Source organism: Gallus gallus, chromosome 2, assembly GCF_016699485.2.
Source record: "Gallus gallus isolate bGalGal1 chromosome 2, bGalGal1.mat.broiler.GRCg7b, whole genome shotgun sequence".
Lineage (NCBI taxonomy): Eukaryota > Metazoa > Chordata > Aves > Galliformes > Phasianidae > Gallus > Gallus gallus.
Window position 1 is genome coordinate 47,560,759 of NC_052533.1, and position 21,967 is coordinate 47,582,725.

Genomic DNA, 21,967 nt, shown 5'->3' on the forward strand with positions numbered 1-21,967 from the left:
TGTATTTCCTCTGGGAAGGCAATAAACGCTCATATTTCCCAACAATTTATCCTACTGCATCTCTCTTCTAAAGCCACTATAACACCACTGGGGAATTAAACAACACAGAAAAAAACAGGAAAAGTGAAGCCGCCTCATTCCCTCACTTTCCACCTCATGGGCTACATCAGCAATCTCAGCAAAATCACTGTTTTACTGCATATAACTTACTGAATTAGAATTTTAGAAAGACTTTTTCCACTTAATCTATTTTCATACTTTTCACACGTGCAAGTGTAATAACTGGATACCACGCATTTTAAACAATTTATTATTTTATATCTGATAACTAGCTCTTTCTAAAGAGCTTTGAGAATACAGTGTTGATCACCCATACGTGGTGCTCAGATTGTAACCTATTTTGGCTTTAACAAAAGTGTCAGGAAATATTTAGTGAAAAAAAAAACCAGGAAATATTTAGTAAAATGAATAGAATTTGGTTTATTTGTTTCTAGTTCTGAGAAAAATAGAAATAGACATGGATAATTACGATGTTTTTTATTAATAGCAAGCAGTATTCCTGCTATGTCCAACCACGTGGGAAGTTAAAGAAATTCTATGAATGTATTACCATAAGCAGATTGATTCTGAGGTAAAGTATTTCCAATAGAAAAAGTTAGAACAAGAGATAACTCAAGACTGACAATATACCAGTGAAGTACAATCAAGATGTATTCCTAGAGGACTGCCATTGCACAAGATCTAACAATCACAGAATGAATAGATGAATTTTTGTTATATTCACCAGCTTTTTAAACGTATGGATTACAGTTGTGGTTACTGTCCTTTTTGAAGCTTTTGGTGACTAGCTGAGAGGCTTCTGACTTTGTCCCATCTCTGGCAATATAAATGTGAACAGATAACACTTCTTAAAAGAGAAAAAACTAGAAGAGCACCACACCTTTGCAACGTTCACAGCAAGCTCCTCTCTGCTTAATGACAAGAGCACATTCCTTAGAAAGCAGGGGACACTTCTCTCTTCTGCAGGTCACTTCCTTATTCTGGAAAATAAACAAACAAATAAATAAATAAAAGATATTGCATATAAACTACAGCCATGGTTTAGTTTCTTGCAACTAAGAAAATAAAATGTGAGCTTAGCAATCTGCTCTCTTGCTTCTGAAATTTTTGTGATTAAAAACACCCTCTGCTCTTGAAGGACTGCAGTAGAGGATAGCCTCAAACCTGTCCAGAAGCATGAGTAAATACTGTTTACTAGGACAATAATTCATAACTGCAACACATTATAGTACAGAAAATGTGCCCTGTTGAAGAAATCTACTTTATTTAAACAGGCAGCTAGCTACATGATGTGCTTGTTAAAATATCCTTGAGGTCCTGAGGTGTTGCCCCATGAACCACACAGTTTAGGAGTCATTTTTCATACTGACATAAGACAGACATCTGAGAAAGAGTCGGCATATTTAGAGAAAACTAAACACTCTGGCAGCACTGAAATAATTTTTAGCTAGCAGTATTACCTGACTATGCGGGAGTCCTTCAAAAGAGGCTGCTATATACTATACTATGAAAGAAAATTCTATGATTTATCTCTTTCTCCCCAAAATACTTAGAATCAATGAAATAATACAAGCAGGTAGAATTACTGTACATTGTATTGTCATCTTTCTACAGCAAAGAGACAGTAATGATGAAGGCCAACGAGCATGTTGACCATATTAAGGAATGTCAATATAGACTGCGTGACAATAAGCAGAAGAAACGTTCCATTTATAGCCTGACTTTATCCTGTAGTGTCAACCACTCTGGTTAACCCTTCCTTTAAATAAAGACAGAAAACAAATACTTTGGGGGTTTTTTCAGTCAAATTTTGATACTTGAAATTCCTGACTGAAATTAGCCTTCTGAACCGACCTTTGCCTGTAATTAGTAGCTCAGTTCATTAAGAGACACAGGTGGACGTTACTTGATGCAAGCACCCACCTCATCCAATCTTATGACTTAATTAAAGACCAAAGAATCAAAGGACAAGAAAAATGTAAATCATAAAACTAAACCATGCTTTCCAGTCCTTTTCCCTTCCTCCCTGTGGCCTCATTCAAGGTGCCTGTGGAGGATAACACACAGCTTTTATTACACTCCAGCCCTTTGTCTAAAATAAGAGGTTTATTTTCTTCAAAGTCACTGCCTGATCTGATGGGAGCTATAAAGGCTCTTCAATCTTATCAGTGTAAATGAGGAATAACTCCAGCCAAGACACTGTGAAATCAGTAAGTGAGGATCTGGCTCTAAATTGCTGCTCAGCTGAAATGCAGCTGCAGTGACATGAGCTACTGTGAAGAGGCAGGTCACTGCTAGTCACCAATACATGCTGGTGGCTTTGCATTCCTCCAGCATTGCAGAGCAAACATAAACGCAATGTAAACAGTCTAGTTAGGATGAATTTATGAGAATGCTCCAGGTCTGGGTTGGCACAAAACAGCTGCATCAGCAAGACTGCCTCAGCAACTTCTTTTTAGTGCACAGGGTGAAATTCTACTTTTCCTTAGGTGAACATAGTGCCCCTGACTTTGCTTTAATTCAGCCTCCTAAAAGACAGCAGAAACAATTTTACTGAATCAACTACATACATTCTGTATTTTGAAGGGTTCTGATAAGATCCAGTTTTCTTTAGCAAAATTTTCTTCAATGCAAGATTTAAAAATTGTAGTGGCACCATTCCCTTTATCTGCAGGACAGTCTTCTGTGTAGTGAAAGTGAGTTTGAGCAAAATCCATTGTGCAGTATGTTCCTTTGGAGAACATGACTGATCTAGCTGAGACATAGCATGGACTCACTGGATATTTGACATGTTGTGTCCCACTAGGCCAACCTAGCTAGGTAGAACCCATGTTATGGGGCTTGGCAGGAAGCTGCCGATCACACTCCCTGAGGAAGGAATCACTACTGAGGATGAAAAGGAGAAAAGAGATCTGGATAGCTTTTTGATCCCGCATTCCCAGAATGCCCTGAGCTGAGCTGGGAGGGACCCACAAGAACCATCCAGATCCTACCTCCACAATGGATCACCCAAAATTCAAACCATATGTCTGAGAGCATTGTCCAAACACTCCTTGAAAACCAGCAGGTTTCAAGCCATACTCCTGGGGCAAATGTCTCCTGTAGCCTAACTTTCCAACCAGCTTCTTCCCCTTTCTCCCAAGCATGGACTTCCTCACCCTGCCTTCAGATGTATCCTGACATGGTCATTCCTTTACAGGAAATCCTCCTAAGGATGAGCCCAACACACATACTTAAACAGCAGATGCTTGCTAGATACTGTTCCTAACTTTGGCCTAGGTCACTTAAATAAGAAATAATCTCTTCCAATAACAAATTTGGTGCCACTGAGCCAACTGAGGAGTGCAACTAAATCTGGATCTCACTCCCCTTATCATCAGCAACACTAGTGGTTAAAGCCCAAATTTGTGACCTTCACTACAGGTGAGGATCAAGTAACTGGAACAAGAAAGAAGAACTGAGTGTGAGTCACAACCTAGCTATAGAAGGAAGATTTTGGAGTTCATGACCTGGCAAAGAGACCAAGGGCTGTTTTATATTAAGTAGCTATTCCAAGTAAATCACTTCAGTTGTTCATGGTGCAACTAATACCACTTTAAAAATAAAAAGAAAAAAGAAAAGAAAAAAAGAAAAAAAAAGAGAAAGAGAAGAGTAAGATCATCTTTGTCCTTTGGAGAAGAGGCTTCAGCCTCCTGCCTACAGGATCATCTCTGTGTGCCCCACCTAAGCAGTCCTTTGCCACCAGGAGAAAGGCAGCCAAGCCCTGAAGCAGAGTGGGATTTGCAAAGATGATGTTCCTCTCTGCAGCTGGTGTTGCAGGCAAGCCCCAGGGAGGTCGGAAACTGGCTGTGTCAGTTGCCACCCTAAGGTGCCTAACTCCCCGTACAGGCAAAATGTAGAAAAAATAGGCCAGAAGATGTGGAGGAAAGGGTTAATACAGTGCTGATCCAGCATAGGACAGGAGCAGCAGATAAAACAGGGCTGGTAAATCATTGTTTAGTCTATTGCAGTCAGGCATTATCCACCGCAGATCTCCCAGGCCCATGGGGTGTAAAGGACAAGGATAAAACAAAGAGCGATTGTCACCAGCAGCTATTTTTCACACTGTCATCCAAAACACTGCTCTTAATGCATACTGTCCATCTGCTTGTTTCAATTTTTTTGCCTCCTTCCCTCCTATTTTACAAGGGCAAAGCGGGGTGCAAGAGCAAATGGACTTCAGCAACAAATCTTTTCCTTCCAAATGCATCCCCCTCCTACCCCCAGCAATCATAACATTTCACTACTTGTCCCAACCATGCATTTAAAATGTTGCTAAGTAGCTGCATGCAGGAGCGTTATATTACCAAACCTCCGTCTGTGTTGTCAACAGCGCCCCCGGAGTTGTTGAAAGCTCTCAGATACTTTGATTTTTGCTGTTCTTAAGAGAAAACTTCTTAGACGGCAACATTCAGAAGCCAACAGTTATGGGAGGGTAGGGGATTTTTTCCTTTTGTTTAAAGGACATGCACTCTGGCACCAAGAAGTGCGGAAGAGACACATGGCTCATAAATACATAGACCATTTGCTAAATCAGAAACCTGGGAGTCAGTCAAAATCCATAGTAGGATCCCAAGATTCATAATAAATAACTTTTAATTATAGTCCTGCACAATAGTTATTTTAAACAGATGGTTTATAGATTCACATCTGGGATTTTTTTTTTCTCCTATTTTTTAATTTAGTGCGCAGGCACACACACACACCAAGGGAGAGAACGTCGCAAGAGCTCAGCTAAGGTTTTTATTAGTGTTGGAAAAATATGTATTTTCTAAAAGAGGTCAGGCTGATCCAGAACAATGCTGCCACAGCTGATGCAACACCCCACGAGCAACTGGTAAAGGGCTCGCACTGGAATCTGAGGCTCCCTCAGAAGGGAAAATGTAGGGATGTACTGCAGCATCACCCTGGGCCCCTCTCCTGTGCTTACAGAGCCCAGCAGTGGAGAAGTTGCTTTTTAATGCATCTGGCAGAAGACCAGAAAGTTTTGTCAGGTGCCCACATTTCTCCCCTCTTCCACACTCTGCCAGTGGGAACCAAACGTCTCTTCTTGGACCTGACTTGCAAAAGTCATGTCAAATTCCCACAGAAGAGAGGTATATTAACCAGGGCTTATACTGGTGTTGCTGCTTCATGTTACCTTTCTTGTGATCTCTTCTCAACATAATTTGTTCAACTTCCACATACACCTTGTATTTTTATCTTCCAACAAAGAGCTCTGCACAAAACAGCCCTGTCCAGTGACAAAATATATCAAACTAAAGGCATTAAACTATAAACTACAGTTAAATAAGATGCCAACATGAAAAGTAAAAAAAAAACCAACCAACCCCCCTACCCTCCCCCAAGAAAAAAACAACAACAAAAACAACAAAAAAAACCCTAAAAATAAATCTGAATATTTGGCAAAGATCTTAGAGAGGATGTGCGCCAAACCACAGCTTGGAAGCTGCAGCCAACTTTTACAGGGTTCCCCACTGGGCTCCAGCCGGCTCACAGCAGCCACCAGGAGGATGGCTCTTTTCAACCTGGATGTGGCTTGGAAGAGATAAAAACTGGGAGTCCGTTTCGTTTCTTCAGGGCTGCACCCGTCAGCAGTACTGCAAGCCCCAGCCTTGGCTGCCAGCCGGCTGCGAAAGGCCTTGCAGATGTGGATTCTCAGGGGGCTAGATTTCCACTGTGAAATTCAGGGTTTTCGTCTCTATTTTATTTTCCTTTTTTGTAAATGTGTTTAGAAGACTAGCACTGTGTTTCTGATATCCTGAGGATGTCGAGTGTTCATACTGAATAGGAAAAACGCTGCTTAAATTTTCATTTAACCGAAGAAAGCGATAGAGAGCTTGTTGTAAAAGCAAGAGGAACAGATCTGGTAGAAGTAAGAGCTAACCCTGAAACTGTTCACTTTTGACCATTACTCATCACAATACCACTAGTATCCTCATCAGTAACACCGACAGTACTCCTCCCGGCACAGTCCAGAGCATCCTGAAGCTCCTGCAAGAATAATCCTCCAAATCAATACCAGTTTTCAAACAATGGTGAAATCTACCCCCAGGGAATTTGGGATGGGGCTTTCCAGTGTGAAGAAAGAGCCATCTGAAATGAAGAAGGCCTGTGTGCTTCAGTCACTTCAGCACTGTGAGGCACAGTGCAGGCTGCAGCAGGGTTAGAGCAGGCCGCAGCCTCGTGCCAGACATGCCAGGCATCACAAATGGCCAGGGTGGCCTCACAGTGCCCACAGAGCCATGCTCACCACACACAAGGCACAGGGCCAACACTGGCCACAGGCTCTGTCCCTCAGCAAAGCTGGGGAGTGCAGGCTCTGCACCCATTACATGCAGACAGCCCCAGTATTGTGCCAGCTTGAACTGAAGAACAGGCTCAGGCACGTGCATAACTCATGCTCTAGACAAATCCTGAGGCACTTTCTGAAAATATTACCCCCGTTCTTTTGGCACTCTTGCCTGGAATTTCACATCTCAGGGCCGATCTGCAAATGTCCCTGCAGCTGGGGAAGCTGATCTAGCAGGCAAGACCTGCGAAGCACCATGGGACTGCTGTCTGCAGGGGTCATTTCCTGCCTGAGCAGGAGCTGTGCAGCGTGGCCTCAGGGAGGAGACATCGCTCCCCAGGGAGAGCTGTTTGCAGGCATTTCAGACCTCTGTCAAGGGGAGTGAGAAGAAAGTCCAATTTCCTTTGTTCCTTACAATTATCCAGTTTTGGTTTTTTGCACAAAACCAAATTTCCACGCTAAAACAAAAATGATCTACCATGCTAGATGGTCTTTTAAGTAAGGGGTGGAAAAATATTCCTCTATGAAACAGTAACCACCTTCTGTAAAATGATACCATTCTTTTTGTTTACTCACGTAAACTCACAAACACAAAGGCATACACTTCATCATACAGAGAGACAAGCCTTATTAAATATAAGCATGTTCTCCATTTTAATGGATCTATTCAGAAGGGTGCAACCAAACACATGCTGCAGTACTTCCAGCCCTGCCCACAGTGCAACACAACTATGGCTTCAGCACAAATTGCATTAGATAGATGCAAATGACAGTATTTCATCAGGAACATACTATGTCAGTGCAAACAACAGAGCATCCTTCTCCTTTTTTTAGCAGTATGTACGGTAGGCTCTGATTCACTCGCTCATCCCTGTAACCTCTTTGGTTTATCTGCTTCAGTTTAAAGCACAAGGCCACCGCACACGTAGAGCAGGGAGAGGGCTGCAGCTCTCTGTGGTAGTACCAACCACTGACTCCCTAGGAAATGGGATTAAAGCTAAAGTCCTGCTGAAAGATGACACCAAATTTCATTGCAAATTTCTCACCACTAAGACAAACACATTAGTATGTGCAAATCATTCAGGACACATCACTCACAACCCCTTCTAGACTGAACAGATTTTTATTATTTTTTTTTTAGTGTGTTTCATGATGTTCACCAGCATGAGGAAAGTGACCTCTGTGGCTCGCTTCAATCCTGATATTCCCTGACAGCAGCCTGCTGCACTATCACATGGTGGAAAGGAAGTCTTTTCCCCTTACATGTGCTTGCATTAATGAAACTGCATAGATTGCAGCTGGAATCAGAGTCCTGTAAGATCAAACACTGCCTGAGCACATTGTAGGAGCAGGTCCCTGCTCCAGCGTGCTTGTCGACACAGCTGGATTAAATGACCACAACTGCACTTTAACTCAGAAGGAAAGCCAGAACATGATCCAGACCTCCTTGCTCTCCATCTCCCTGTTTCCATCTCCACCTTTAAGTGTCACCTAGCCTTAGAGCACATTAACTGTACAGCTAAAGGCAAAACTCTTCAAGTGTCAAGAGAACAGCGTGTGATGTTCTAGCAATAGAAGACTCAGTCTTCAGAGTTTCCCAGCAGTTTGCACTGCTGTCCAAAACACTACCCATAGTTTTCCAGGAGTCAGGATTCAGAGGAGGGGTACACTCTGGGGTTCTTATAAGAGGACCTTTGCACTTCACAATGTGTATGCATTTAAAATTCACACCCTTTTTTCCCTTTCTGTGTTTTCAACAAAATATATACATACATATTTGTATTTTGTCCATAAAGAACTCATATTAATTATGAAAGCCAGCTAAAGCTGATGTAAGTACCTAAGAAAATAGTAGTTACAGGCAATACCTGTTTATTTAAAGCTCCTGATGGATACATGTACCTGTGCTGCTAGAAAGGGTTGTGTCCACTGAGCTCATGCTTTGCTCCTTGCTGGACATTCCCAGTCACTCAGATCAGCCAACAAAACTTTTCAGATGATCACTGCCCAACTCATTTGGGCAAAATGAGTGATCCTGAAAAGCGTGGTCCAAACCCATCCTGGCTTCTGACGGAAGCCAATCAGACAGATTTATTCTCTCAGAGAAGAATGAAAAACAAGATGTTCCAAAGGTTTAAAACAGATGGTTAAACCATGTGAATTCAAGAAATTTTAGATCAAGCCACCATGTCATACTCTGCCCTGTCTCAAAAATGAACATTAACCTAGTTTCATCAAAAGAGCCTCCAACAATGTGCTACTTATTTTTCTTAACTATTTCCATCCTGGTTCTATAGTCTATGCCTATCTAATTTTCCAGCAGACTTATTACCAATAAGAGAAATGCAAAGCCAAAAAAAATGGAAGGAAAAAAAAAAAAGGAAAAAATAACCATAAAAATCTGAGTCCATCAGCTCAAAATTCCTATTTTTGGACTGTATCTCTTGCAAGCTGAATACTGACTGATGGTCATTTCTTTTCTACTGATGTAAATTAAAACTTCATTTGAAAATTATTTTAAAGAGGTGCATGGACTGATATATTGTAAAAATCATTTCATCATATTTTGATGGGCTGAATCTACAAATGTATGTTGTCCAAACAACAGTTAGCTGTCACTGTATCTTTATTGCCTTCTGTGTCTGAAGTCTGCTTACTCAGCCTTTACACGGGAGATTTAGATAGTGGCAAATATACCGGTCTTGGGTTTGAGCCTGTTCTAAAAAAGTTGAACAAAGCAGCCCTTGAGGCAATGTACTTCTTAAAGACTTTAAAAAGCCCAATGGGCCTCCTAACTTTGCAACAAGTCATATCCCATGAAGAAATTCACTTCTGTACAACACAAAAACTGAGCTAGATTAAAGAAAAGGGAAGAAAAAAAAGCAAGGTCCCCTGCTGCTCTGTCTGGCCAGAATCATGTCTTTTACTGCCCATATCCTCTAAAGAAACGATGCTCTCATGATATATTACCCTAATACATCACCAAGTGACAGTTTTCTCATGATACAGTATCCTCAAAGATGTGATGCATGCCAGAAGCAGCAACAGGAGATCTTGGATGGGGAGGGGAGGGAAGGATTTTCTGTTTTCTTCCAAATTTTCAACCTACCATTTATTTTTTAATGTAATTTTGTCAGGAAAATCCCTGTCAATCCCAGCTTCAAGATCCAGAGGACTCCAAGAAACTTCACTTTCAAACTGGAAAGCACCAAAAAAACCCCTCTTCATTTAATTGAAGCAAGTTTTGAAATAGGACCAAAATGCTTGAGGAATAACAACAAAAGAAGAATAGTAGCCCAAATGAAAGCAACAAGAGTCTGTTCTCTATTGTAAAATTATGTAGGCAGAAAGCCTCAGGACACTGGTGTTTTAATGAACTTGTAAGTAAGCTGAGCACTGACCCTGCATTTGTTTTCTCATGTGATCTTGACTGTGCTACACAGTGCTGGTATTTGGAAAGAAAAACAAACAAACAAACAAACAAAAAAAACAGAAAAAAAACAAAAACAACAAAAAAAGGGGAGGTTATTCAGAAATAAATAGCATTTTGGCCAAGATTTGTCCAAAGTGAGCGAGAGCTTTCAGGGTCTTTTTCTGCTGCCTTCAGATCATGGGGCTCATTCCTTACTGCTACAGCTGCTGTACGCTATCAGCATTTGGGAATATCTTCACCCAGTTGGTGCTAGTGAGAGAGACTGAGGCCATGGGAAAAATGAGTTGGAGAAAGATATGCCACAATGATGTTTGATATGACACATCTCTTTTATATGTGTTTCTGCTTTAGATCCATTCAGATTTCTGATGGACACGAAGGTTTACTGCTACAAGAAAGACAGTGGAATAAGATCCCCTTCGTTGTGTTCAAATTGGCGTTGGATTTTTGCTTTGAAAGCTTCAGACAACGCTGCTGTTACTAGGAAAAAAAAAGCACATTTTGGCTTGTAAACTAAGCAAAAGTGATATGGAAGTCATTGAGAGGAAACAAAAAGTCAAAGCTGTCAAAGTCACTTTCACAGTCCTCATGCTGACTTTGACCATATTTTGCGGCCTGGCCCTTGCTGCTTTTGGGCGAGATGTAGCAGCCCTCACTCATAGCCCTGCTTGCTCAGCCGCATGACAATACCATTGCCATCAATTAAACCACCCATATGAGTTCAGAGGTTTGAGCTGAGCTACTCAGAGCAGACACATGCACAATGCCCTGTGTACTGGGTAGGCCAGTTAATTAAACAGCTATTTTTAAATATGGCTCTGGAAAGAAGTTTGCTGTCCAAAATAAGAAACTAATATTGCACAACTACTTTCTGCTTGAAAAATCCAGTGGTTAAAACAAGTTTTTTTGCATAATTTTTGCCCTCCGGGGACAGTTCTCACTTCTGAAAAGCAAATTCCCTTCTTTCTGTTTTGCACATGTACGTACAAACAGATCTGGGAATGTCCAAAGCTGGTGTATCTTGAATATAATAATACATTGAATAGAGCGATAGGTGCAAATTTTTTCTCAGTGTACGTCCTCCTCATGCCTTCCTTCTTGCACTGCTGGAAGTTTAAAAAGAAAAAGAAAAAAGAAAGAAAGAAAGAAAAAAAAAAGAAAAAAAAAAACGTTTCTGACAAGTAAATGGAGCTGACATTAGAGTGAAGCTATGAGGTGAATGGGGTATGCACAAGCCATTTGTCATCTTGACAAAGTGATTTCCAGTCACCAGTGGGACACTTTAAAGACATCTGAACAGTTGGCCTTGACCACCAGCGTTTCTTATTGCTTATAAGGAGCCCCATGGGACAAAGAACACAACCTGTTTTCGAAGCAATTCCTGCAGTGGTACCTCTTGATAGATGTAATAAAGGCAGTGTGATATATCAGGTGCCATTAAGATCTTTGCTAGCAGATTATATTTACATAAGTATGGAGTGCAGATAGCATCTTGTTAACCCAATTAATGAGACTCAAATGTCAGAAAAGGGATTATGACTGGCTGGAAGTTTGAAGTGCTAAGAAATGCAGCCACAGATGACTTCATTGTGTGGGACAGCACTGTTCCCTTTGAAGAGCAAGAACTCAGGCAGCAGCACTACTACCCAGGCAGCCGGGAAGAAAATCACAAGGGAGGGGGAAAGATGGCCCAAAGCCCAAAGGTTTCACACCTTCAGTATAAGCAGGGCTCTTTGTAATGAGAGACTTAAGTGCCATGTAAAAATGAGAACCTGAAGCTGAACTGAAGAAAACTGAAAAGCATCCTCCTGAGGTCTTAGAAATTTAAGATTTTATTAACTGTACCTTATTCTGCAATAAGAGAAGGCCCTCGTCACCAAGTTATAGCCTAGCCTGGTTTGGAAGTGAAGCAACATTTCTTCCATTGTGTCCACACTTCTCTAGCCTAGAGAAGATCAAGAAATTTCTTGACCATAATCTTTCCATCAATTGCTCTTCATGTACTTTACAACAAGCGGTTTGTCTTCCACAGTCTAAAATTATTAAGCTGTACAACACAAGAGGAGATGCTCCAGTCATCCATTACTGACTGACTGCAGGTCAGAGCAGTGAACCCTGAATGGCAAAGAATGGGGTACTTGGCCCCAAAACAGAGAGGGGTTCAGGGTCCAGCCTTGCACTCAGTACCTCCCATCATCTCTCTGCTCAGCATAATGACCGTAAAAAATCCTGTTCTGAGTGGTCATCTCAGTGAAGGAGATAAGACAGTTAGAGACTGCTTGAGACAATGGTCCAGTCTAAGCAGTATCCAGTGGGTTAACCTAAATTCTTTAATGGGAACAGTATCTTATGTGCTGTCTTGTGTGGAAGAGGCAATGCCCAGCAAGCAGACTGGGGCTGCCTACTCATCTCTTCAGCTGGATGCCTTCCAGTGAACCTCCCTTTTGTTGTAGATGATTTGCTTTATTTTTCCCTTTTTGGCTCCCACCTTTATATGTTTCCATATGGAGACTGGTTTAATTATGGCAAGAAACCTGATAATATCAAAGATATAAATTCTATACTAAAATGATTATATACAGATTTAGGCAGCAAAAACACACCCCTCTTGTAACAACATGTACATAAAACCACTCTAATTTTTCAGTACCATGGCCTAGAATTCCAGAATTTTTTTTTTTTAATTTCCACTACAGATTGATTTTTGAGATTTTGCTTGAGGATTAGGAAACTTTGCCAAGTTAAATTTTACATACAGATACTTTTCCAGAAGTTATACAAATTGCATGCTTCTTCTATTTCCTCAATGTTTTCTTGTCAAACAAGCTCTGGCTCAGTATTAGTGCATGATGCTACTTCTCATATGTCCACATCAGCAAGTTCCTCCAGAAATACTTAAAAGTATTTAGATCACAGACACACTAGGCCCAAAGCACGCTTCTGTTAGAATGGTTTCTTGCACTGCCACACTGAAATCACTGTAATGCATAATTTTAATTGTCCAGACTTTTGTTTACCCACTGCTTTTATAAACCACTCATCCACCACCCCTTGATTTACAGACTAAAAGCTTACACACTTTGCATTCTATCTGTCAACATAAATTTATTCTGCCACACTACCCAGTTCCTTCCTGCTCTGATGATTCCCAAGCAGCAAAATGTGGAGGTGCTTTACTAAATGGCACCATCAAATCTTAACAAAGCCATAGAGCCTGTTTTGTCAGCTCTTTTGCAAAAGATGCCTCAGTTGCATAAAGTTACTCAGGCAGCAAAGGAGGAGACCATTTCAGGACATTCAGCATCTGTTATTTTTCAGCCACTGAAAACATTAGAGAACTAAGATAAACCAGAAAATCAGATGCAAATGTATGACTCTAAGTGGACACCAGAATAAATTTGAGTGGTTCCTAACTCTGAAATAGACCCAATTGCCTTTGGAGCCACTTGGATACGAGGAAAAAATTTCTTCTCAGATAGAGTTGTAAGGCATTAGAACAGACTGCCCAGGGAAGTGGTGGAGTCACTGCCTGTGGACGTGTTCAAGAAACATGTAGATGTGGCACTGAGGGACATGCTTTAGTGGGCATGGTGGGGATGGACTGATAGTCAGATTAGATGACCATAATGATCTTTTTCAACTTTAATGATTTTATGATTCCTTGAATATAGTTGAATATAAAGAGGCTACGAGTTATTAATAAGCACAACACTTTTAACCAATGAGTTGTCAGAAAACTCTTCTTCCCGGACAGAACTCTAGGATGCATCAGTATGCATCCTCCTGGGCAAGGAGTAACACCTAAAGAGGGTGCAAGTCACAGACAGCACATGAAGACATGTTATAACAGCTCATTTTGGAGCATTATCTGAACTAAGAGGATTCCAGACATGGAAGCAAATTGAAGGAAGAAGAAAAAACTGGAAGTCAAATAGGATGAACAGACAAAAAAATAAAAATACAGGTCTCAGAAAGTACGCAAGGTCAACTCCTGAGGATGACAGAAGGGCAAGAAGGAGTGAGGCTCATGTTGCACTTAGACAGAGAACTCGGCACTGGATTCAGATGAATGCATAATGGTGCACAAAGCTAAATCTGACAAGTGGTCAGACTAGAGATTTTTTAGCTGCAGCTTAATGCATGTGATGAAGAGGACAAGAGGTCTCAGAGGAAGTAATTACAGCAGTTACTAGGTACAATATGAGCAAGTATCAGCATGATAGTCATTTTAATAGTAGTTTTACAGGTAAAAGGTTTTATACAATATTGTTGGTTTTGTGTGTTTTTTTTTCATAATGGCCTTTTATTTGACCATAAGCTCAATATAATAAAGGTTGCATTTTCATTTGATTTTTTGGTTGTTGGTTAATATTTTTCTTCCCTCAAAAATTCCTATTAAAACATGATGAGGATATAAAACCAGATATTTTGTGGGGAAAAAATATCTATTTTTATATAGCAGCACAAAGCAGAACACCAGAAATACTGATACTGTGAACCATTCACTTACAGGACCATAATTCTTAAGAAGACTGTTAACAACTCAATGGAAGAAACTTGAAAGCTAATAAAAACTATATACAGGTAACTGTATGCTTTTAAAATGCCATTTTGATATTGGACCAGCTCTTTAATAATGTTTTTCTTATTGGCAATAAAAAAGTGCCTTAACTTAGACTGATCCATTTTGCACTTATTGTAGATACATTCCAAAGACATTTGCAATTTATATTACATTTTTCCATTTAGTTTATGGTATTTTTGTGCCCTCCATACTTTTCTCCATATTATTTATACAATTTAAATATGTTCTTTTGTATTTGAGCTCTTGGATCCATTAATTACGCCAACGAGAATCTCATTTCCATATTTGGTGTATTGGATCTCCATCATTATTGCAGTGACATATCACCAGCACTCTTCCAGGAGGGTTTTGCCAAGAACTATAATCATTTCAGCACTGTGTGCATATGTCTGCTTGCTCGATACAGCTGACTCTATGTTAGAAATGTGCAAGTGGTGATTTCCTCACTAGCCCATGTGGTCTGAGAACACCATGAAATAGCTTCTTCAAGCCTACAGATTTCCAGAAAGGCTTAATCACAAGCTGTCACATATGACTGCACGCTGCATCTCCAAAATAAATGTCATGATAAAGCATAATGAGCTGAGGGCACAAATACCTATTTACGGATGTATAAATCTCACCCACAGTGTGGAGAAATTTTTCTTCGCAGTAGCCCCAGCCTGCTCCTCTGGCTGGACATTCATCAGCAGCTGGAGCCCCAGCTGAGTTTCACAGAAATCAGAAATGTCAGCACAGGAATACTGGGCTGGGCTCCTGCTCAAAGTGGGACTGATGGCAGCACAGCACTTTTAGATCTGAGAGGAATCTAGCCTGCAGGCTACGGGACTGCTCGGGGATATGAAGTGATGTGCAGCAAGTGGACTTCAAAGGAGCCACAGATGGCACAGACCCAACATACTGCTATTCAACCCATATTTGTTCCTCAGAAGTGAAAATTACCTGGAGATGTTACACATGGTGCTACTTGGCCAGGGTGGCCCTATCTGTATACAGGACTAGGCTGTCTTGAACACTGCCTCAACACTGCTGTTCTAAACCTAGTGGAACAAGTTAGAGTCACCATCTTCTGCCATCAGCTACTTATGTCTCATTCTCAGATCAAAGTCTCACTTTATGCACAGGTATTGTATTAGTTAAGAGCAGAATCTACCTGAATTATTTTTAAGAGAGCCTATCAAAGCAATCACCTGTATAACAGATAATTAACCTGCTTTGGCTCTTGATTCAATTCACTTTCCACTTGCAAAACTATCTTCATCTACGCATGCTGTTCCTTGGTCTCTCTAAGGAAATTCGTATTGGACTCCAAGTTGCACCAGACATGGAGCTTTAACTGGTTTTTGTTTTCTGGGTTTGTTCTTGGCACTGTATTTTTTTTCTCCTCATTTAAAAGATGTCACATACATCTGTATCTTTTTTTAAAATCGGATAAAAACTAATAAAGCTTTCATCATGTTGGGGCATGTTTGTGTTCCAGGAACCCTTGAAACATTGATCAAAACAATGTTCTCTCTTGCAGTAATACGGGGTTGAAAACTACCAGCACACTACCGTATCTTAGGCTTTTTTTGTCTTTTTGTTTGTTATTTTTGTGGGTGAAAAGAAAGCTGATTATATTATGCAGTAATAGAGACCAAGAGTATTTAAATTGAAAGAAGATGCAATCTTGGTAGATTCTACAGTTGATGTATGTAAACTATTGAAATTATATTAAATAAAGTAGGTATGAAAGAATTGTTTGATGATTTTTTTTTTTTAATATGCACTTCTCCACTAGAAGTCATCTGGGCTGCATTATACCTTGACGCAACAACAATTGAATCCTGATGTATGAAAACACTGCCATCTTCACTGAACATGTGTCAAGCACTTGCTCTCAGGCCAGCTATGCACTTTTGAATTGCATACTGTGCCACAGAAATCAGCTATGTTACAGGTAAAGAATCTCAGCAAATCTAACAGCTTTCTTGCTTTAGCCTACAACGTGGAGTTGGATCTGATTGGGAACAAGGAGAACCGCGACAGAGGTTCTTTCTTCCATTTTTGGTTTGTTGCACTTGGTTTCTCTACTCAAGTGGTTCAAGCTAGGTAGAACACTAGATCTTATAATGAAAAATGTAACATAATTTTTTTATGAGCAAAGGTCAAATTCTACACTGCACATTTGGATTTAAAAGCGGAAATTTAAACTACAGAATGATGTTTCTAGCTGAATAAAACTTATGCCAAGCAAAACTCTGATTTCTAGTTTCTTGGGCTCCTGTCTCCAAACTTTTCTCAGGTTTCCAGCACTTGGTTACACTTTCTGGCTCACGTTTATTTCCTTCTGTTCTGGATTTAGGCGATAAAAGGTTGAAACATATGATTACCACTCCTCAGGTGCACTTGGCAAATTTGAGGCTTAGGCATGAGGGAAGGGAGGAAAAGCAGGGGGAATGGCACTGTTTTAGATGTGGCTTGTCAAGATCACCGCTGGCTTTTATCAGCTGTTTCTTGACACAACCTACTTTGTTCTAAAGTATTTATGAAAAGAAAATGCAATCCTTCCTGACAAAATAAGAGTGATTTCCTGCCAAACTGAGATATGTTCTTGTGATGTACAGGATATCACTAGCTAAGGTGCACTTATCTATCTCCTTGCACTTCCTGGCTTCTCACCTATCTCTTTCAACTGGCATTTTTGATCCACTCATTTTAAAATTACGTACATCCACCACTGGCCAATGAATAGGTTATTCTTGGATCCCTGCTTGCTTCTGGCAAGATGCTCAGGGTTCACATACATGATGATACATGAGCCCAAAATGTCACAGCTCTCCTCACCACCACCCATCAGCACTGTCACCCCTGAGCTCGTCTCACCTTCACAAAAGTCAGCACTCAAAGTTTAATTCAGGCTAAGCTGATCCTGGGAGGTTTTTACATTTTCATCTTAAAATTATACACAGGCTCTCATTTCATCCATTTCTGTCGGACTACAGCATTTTTATGTCTTTTCCACACATGTATATTTCTTGAAAGCAAATGCTATAATATCAGGTGTGAGACTACTTCTATTTTGAGTTTTAGATATCTTCCAGCCAAAAAGCTGTACCAACAAAAACTCTTTTGCACTTGGTCATTTACTGTACTGTACCAAAGTTGAACTTAAAATATTCCATGCCTGTTTTATATGCTCACACCCATATAAAAGAAATGTAATCAAATGTTCCCCCAATTCTCCATTAATAGCATTTTCCTCTTGACATTTCAAAATCCTCAGAACATATCTGCACTACAAAAAGACCAAAATTTACCAAAGTGTGGTAAATTTTCACATTTATGAAGTTCTGTTTCTATGTAAGACCAATTCACTCAAGCCTCTGCAAACCTCAGGACAATACATTCACATCAGAAATATTTAAGTCTGCATGTGAAGATGTTTGGGTCCCCCCAAAACTTAAAAAGTGTATAAAACCTTCCTCTGGATTGAAATAAAGACGTGTTTCCACAGATTTGTGAGAATATTATAGAGGAGAATTTTTGCATTAGGTAGCCTAGATATAACCCCAAGCAGCCTTAAAGCATTTAATACCTGGAATAAAGAATCAGCTTCTTAAACTGAATCAATATAATTCCATTATGAATATTATTAATGTCATATATTTTTACCTCCAATCTACCCATACCCTCTCATAAAGTGCAAGTGAAGTGAAAGTGGATAGTTTTGTAGTCAAACCATTAGCTGAAGAGTTTAGAGACCTAAGCGTTCATCAGTCCTACAAGAAATTGCTTGTGGATAAACTACAGTCTTGCTTTGACTTTCATGTTTTTCTCTGCCAAAAAAAAAAAAAAAAAAAAGAAAGAGAAAAAAGATTAAAAAAAAAAAAAGCTCACTCCTTGCAGTCAGCTGTAATTAATGATCATTTCTTTAGAGATCAAATTCATCGATGTTTATTAAGTGCTTAGAGATGATTAGATGGACAACAATATAACAGTGCTGAAGTGTAATTGTAAAAGCTCACTTTGAAACTATTGCCTTACAGATGTTTAAAATGACCATTTTTAATGGGCATTATTATGATAATAAAGCAAAGACTTAGAGATTATAACTATGGAGCCTGTAGATTTTAATCTTGTCAGAACTTACCGTAATGAGTAATCACATCAAATAGGTAAAAGTAAAATTACTTTATTAGCTGTAAGTGAAGTGTAAAGCTTACAGTGACTTTATTAGTTCTCATCTTTCCTACCAGAAAATCTTACTAGAAAATACTACTATCTGCAGTGCCTTGTTCTGCTGATACTTCTTGCATACAAAGCTACAGTGTACATTCACACACGCTCCTAGTCTGAGCTCTGTTCCCTTATACTAGGGGGCAAGGACCAGGTTGGTTCTGTGCACTCCTCTACATTTCAGTATGACAAGTGAAGAAGTCCACTATAGTGTTATCTCATGGTGGACACAGAGCCCTTTTATTAGAAAAACATTACCTGTACTTTAGAAGTGAATGATTTACTATGTGCAGCATATGAAATCTCCAGCACACGTCCCCCCACTCTGAATTCCCTTATCACTACAACTTCTCTTTCCACGTTTAAGCAGATGCTTATGAATGAATTCATCTCAGTTGGTAGCTGCACTTGGCTGCCTCCAGAAGATCCTCAGTGTTCAGGGTTTTATGTTGCCAATAACTCTCAAATGGGACCTACAAGCTTTAGTGAAGCAGCACCCGCAGAAGTCAGTGTCTACACTATTTACTTTGTTCATGTTCCTATCACAAAAATCAGCCTGCCTAGTCTCCTACGATCAGTGAGAAAAGACAACTTTTGGGTTTTGGACTTTCTAGCAAGGCTTCTCAGCGTTATATGAGAAATTGCATTTGTAATTGCTCTTTGGAACCTCTGTTGCATTATGGCAACTTATTCATGACCTGTGAGTTTTCTAGATTCTACTACAATTGCTCTCAGAGTACTACGTCTTCCTTTGCCCTCCCAACCTATTCAGCCTGTTAAGAGAGACTGTGAGATGAAGACTGCCTTGCTCATGCTACCTCCCTTCTTCTGCCTTGCTAGGACGCAACCCTGTGCACTGCAGAACACGACCTGCAGAGTCAGCTCTGTAAAACACTCGGTGATTTGGTTCTAGCATTTCAGTTCAGTCTTCTCTCATTGGTGAGATGGGAAAGACTTTATTTAGATACTCTAATTTTTCTCTGAGCCATTCAGATTTCCATAACTTGTGCAGTTCTCTATGACAGCTTGCAGCTATGGAAATGCATCACTGATAGGGGAAACCTGTCATCATTGAATCCAGTGTTGCAGTTATCTGCTTTCTTCTTGGTCTTAAGACAAGTGCCCTTTGTCAAATAGTCTGTCCTCTCAGGACAGTAATTCTTTCTTGGAACAGCTGATTAGGTTCTCTTCTAAGTTGCTCTCTTCTTACGATATGGACATAGATTAGGTTTACCCTTGTAGAGGATGATCAGTCTTCCAGAGAGAGTTCCTCACTGAATCACTGTTAAACAATTGATATTTGTCGTTGGGTGAAGGAAACCTCGTTCTCTTTTCCCTTCCTGATCACAAATCACTATATCACATCTTTTGTTTCTGATCTCCCCAGACCTCCTAAAATCGATCTTTTCCCTTGTGGTAAGGCCTGAACAAAGATTTCAGCAACCACCTGTCCAATAAGTCACTGCTTGGGATGCTGTACAGCATAAAACTCAGTATCTCCACACTAGTTTCCTTCTCCTCTATCAGACCTCCTGGCTTCCCACTCAAGAAAGAGAGATCACATTCACCCTTTGACAGAAATGAAACAGAGCATATCCAATGCTGTAAGTTGCTAGGCATCCATATTCTTAAGGGAATGTGGTTCCCTTCAGTGGAAGGAGGATACCAAGTGCCCTCATTTGCCATTTCTCTAAAGTATACCCTAGTAACTGCAAAGATTTAGAGTTCTTATATCCAGTGTTTTTTGCACTTCTTCAGGTTCATGCACTAAAAGGGTGCTCATTGATTTAATAAGCCAAGGTCTAGAGAGATCTATAAATATAAGTATTTTACCCTGCATTATTGCCCTCATGTCCAAGACTGAACTTCTGCTCCTTCACAGATAAATTGCTTCCTCGCTGGTTAACACCAGCTTCCATTAGCAAGAGTGGTGGCAGACATATTTGGGAAGGTGATCCATGATAAAACACAGCTTCGTGTCTTTTTTGTTTTCCCTTTGATTTTTTTACTCACCACATCCCATGCTCCTCCTTTCCCCACACCACTCTGTTCAGAAGAATCAATAACTTACTCTTTATCACTATTAGCTAAAAAGTTATAGTTGGGCCTCACTTTAAATCTACTGAAGTCAATGCAACATACATCAAACTCAATGGGCTTAAGATCAGGTTCCTACAGTTGCCAAAACTGCCTTCTAAAACTCAGCCTGAAACAATTCTTTAAGTCTTTTATAGGGTTATAATAGTGCAGGCTAATGCTAATCAGATTTATAGCAGTAATAGAAGTGGGGGGGCCTTGAGATTTCGTTCGTAAAGTAGAAAACATTCTGTGCATTCCGCTACTCAGTAACTTCCAAAACATAAAGCACAGCACTTGCTGGTCTATGCTTCCCTTTGCATGCAACAGCACATTAAGGCTTATGGCTTTCTCTTAAGTATGTTGTGCAAAGTTTTATTTAGAATAACTATTTTTCAATAACCCCTAAGCCTTGGCGTGTCCAGCTGAATTGCTCCCAGAATGCTCAACTCCGAAGTAAAGTTACAAGGAAAGGGAATGTTTCTCCCCAAAACATGTATTGGCACAAGTCATTATTAACTGCTGCATCCCCAGCAGGGCGGGCAGTGCCATCCTGGAGCAAAGCACCAATACAAGCATCCCTTGTGCTTTTGCTGGCTTCTCATCCCAACATGTACAGCACCTTGCAGCCTCCACCTCGCGCCCTTGTGCCAGGGGAAGACAACCACATGGAAGCTCGAAGCAGCAGCACTTCCCACCCCTGCTTGTCACCCCCCTTGCTGAGCTACACTCAAAGGGTTCCGTGCACACCTCTGATTCCTGAAAGCAGCTCCCAGTTCACACAACACACACAGTTTTGCAATGACATGTTAAAGTCACGTCAAACTTTGTGCCCGAGAGTTTTAAAGTCAAACCACTGCCAGATCAAGGATTGGGTTACTTTCCATTAGCTCGGTGCCGAGATAACCCCATGTTACGTAAAGGCAACAAAGGTACCTGAGGTTTCATTACATAAAATATTCCCCTCTTTGTTCTGTTACTTTTAGCACAGGCCTGAGTGTTCTTATTATCTGAAATCCAAACTTACCAGGCAAACACACATTATACAAGGGTTGTCTGTGATAAATGGTATCTGTAGAATTTCCCCTTCGTTTTCACATTTTGCAATGGATCCTGAAAGAGAGATAGAAATTAAAAAAATATTGACGTGTTTCAACTCCCCCAGCTGGTTTTGGGTGATGACTTGTCAGTCTCAACCAACCCCTGCTCCATTCCTAGCCTTCAACTTTAAGTTTGGCCCCGGTTTGTCCATTTTGAGCAGGTG

At 40.3% G+C, this 21,967-nt stretch overlaps 1 protein-coding gene across 2 annotated transcripts in view; it reads right to left on the reverse strand.

Annotated features, from left to right (window-relative positions):
• BMPER (BMP binding endothelial regulator) overlaps positions 1–21,967 on the reverse strand; it is a 147,444-nt gene that overhangs the window by 124,608 nt on the left and 869 nt on the right. For both annotated transcript variants that reach the window (XM_015281550.4, NM_001007080.2), the window contains exons 2-3: positions 21,731–21,816; positions 941–1,040 (exon numbers count right to left, since the gene is read on the reverse strand). In XM_015281550.4, coding sequence (XP_015137036.1) covers positions 941–1,040; positions 21,731–21,816 — 186 coding nt within the window. The remainder of the gene's footprint in view (positions 1–940; positions 1,041–21,730; positions 21,817–21,967) is intronic.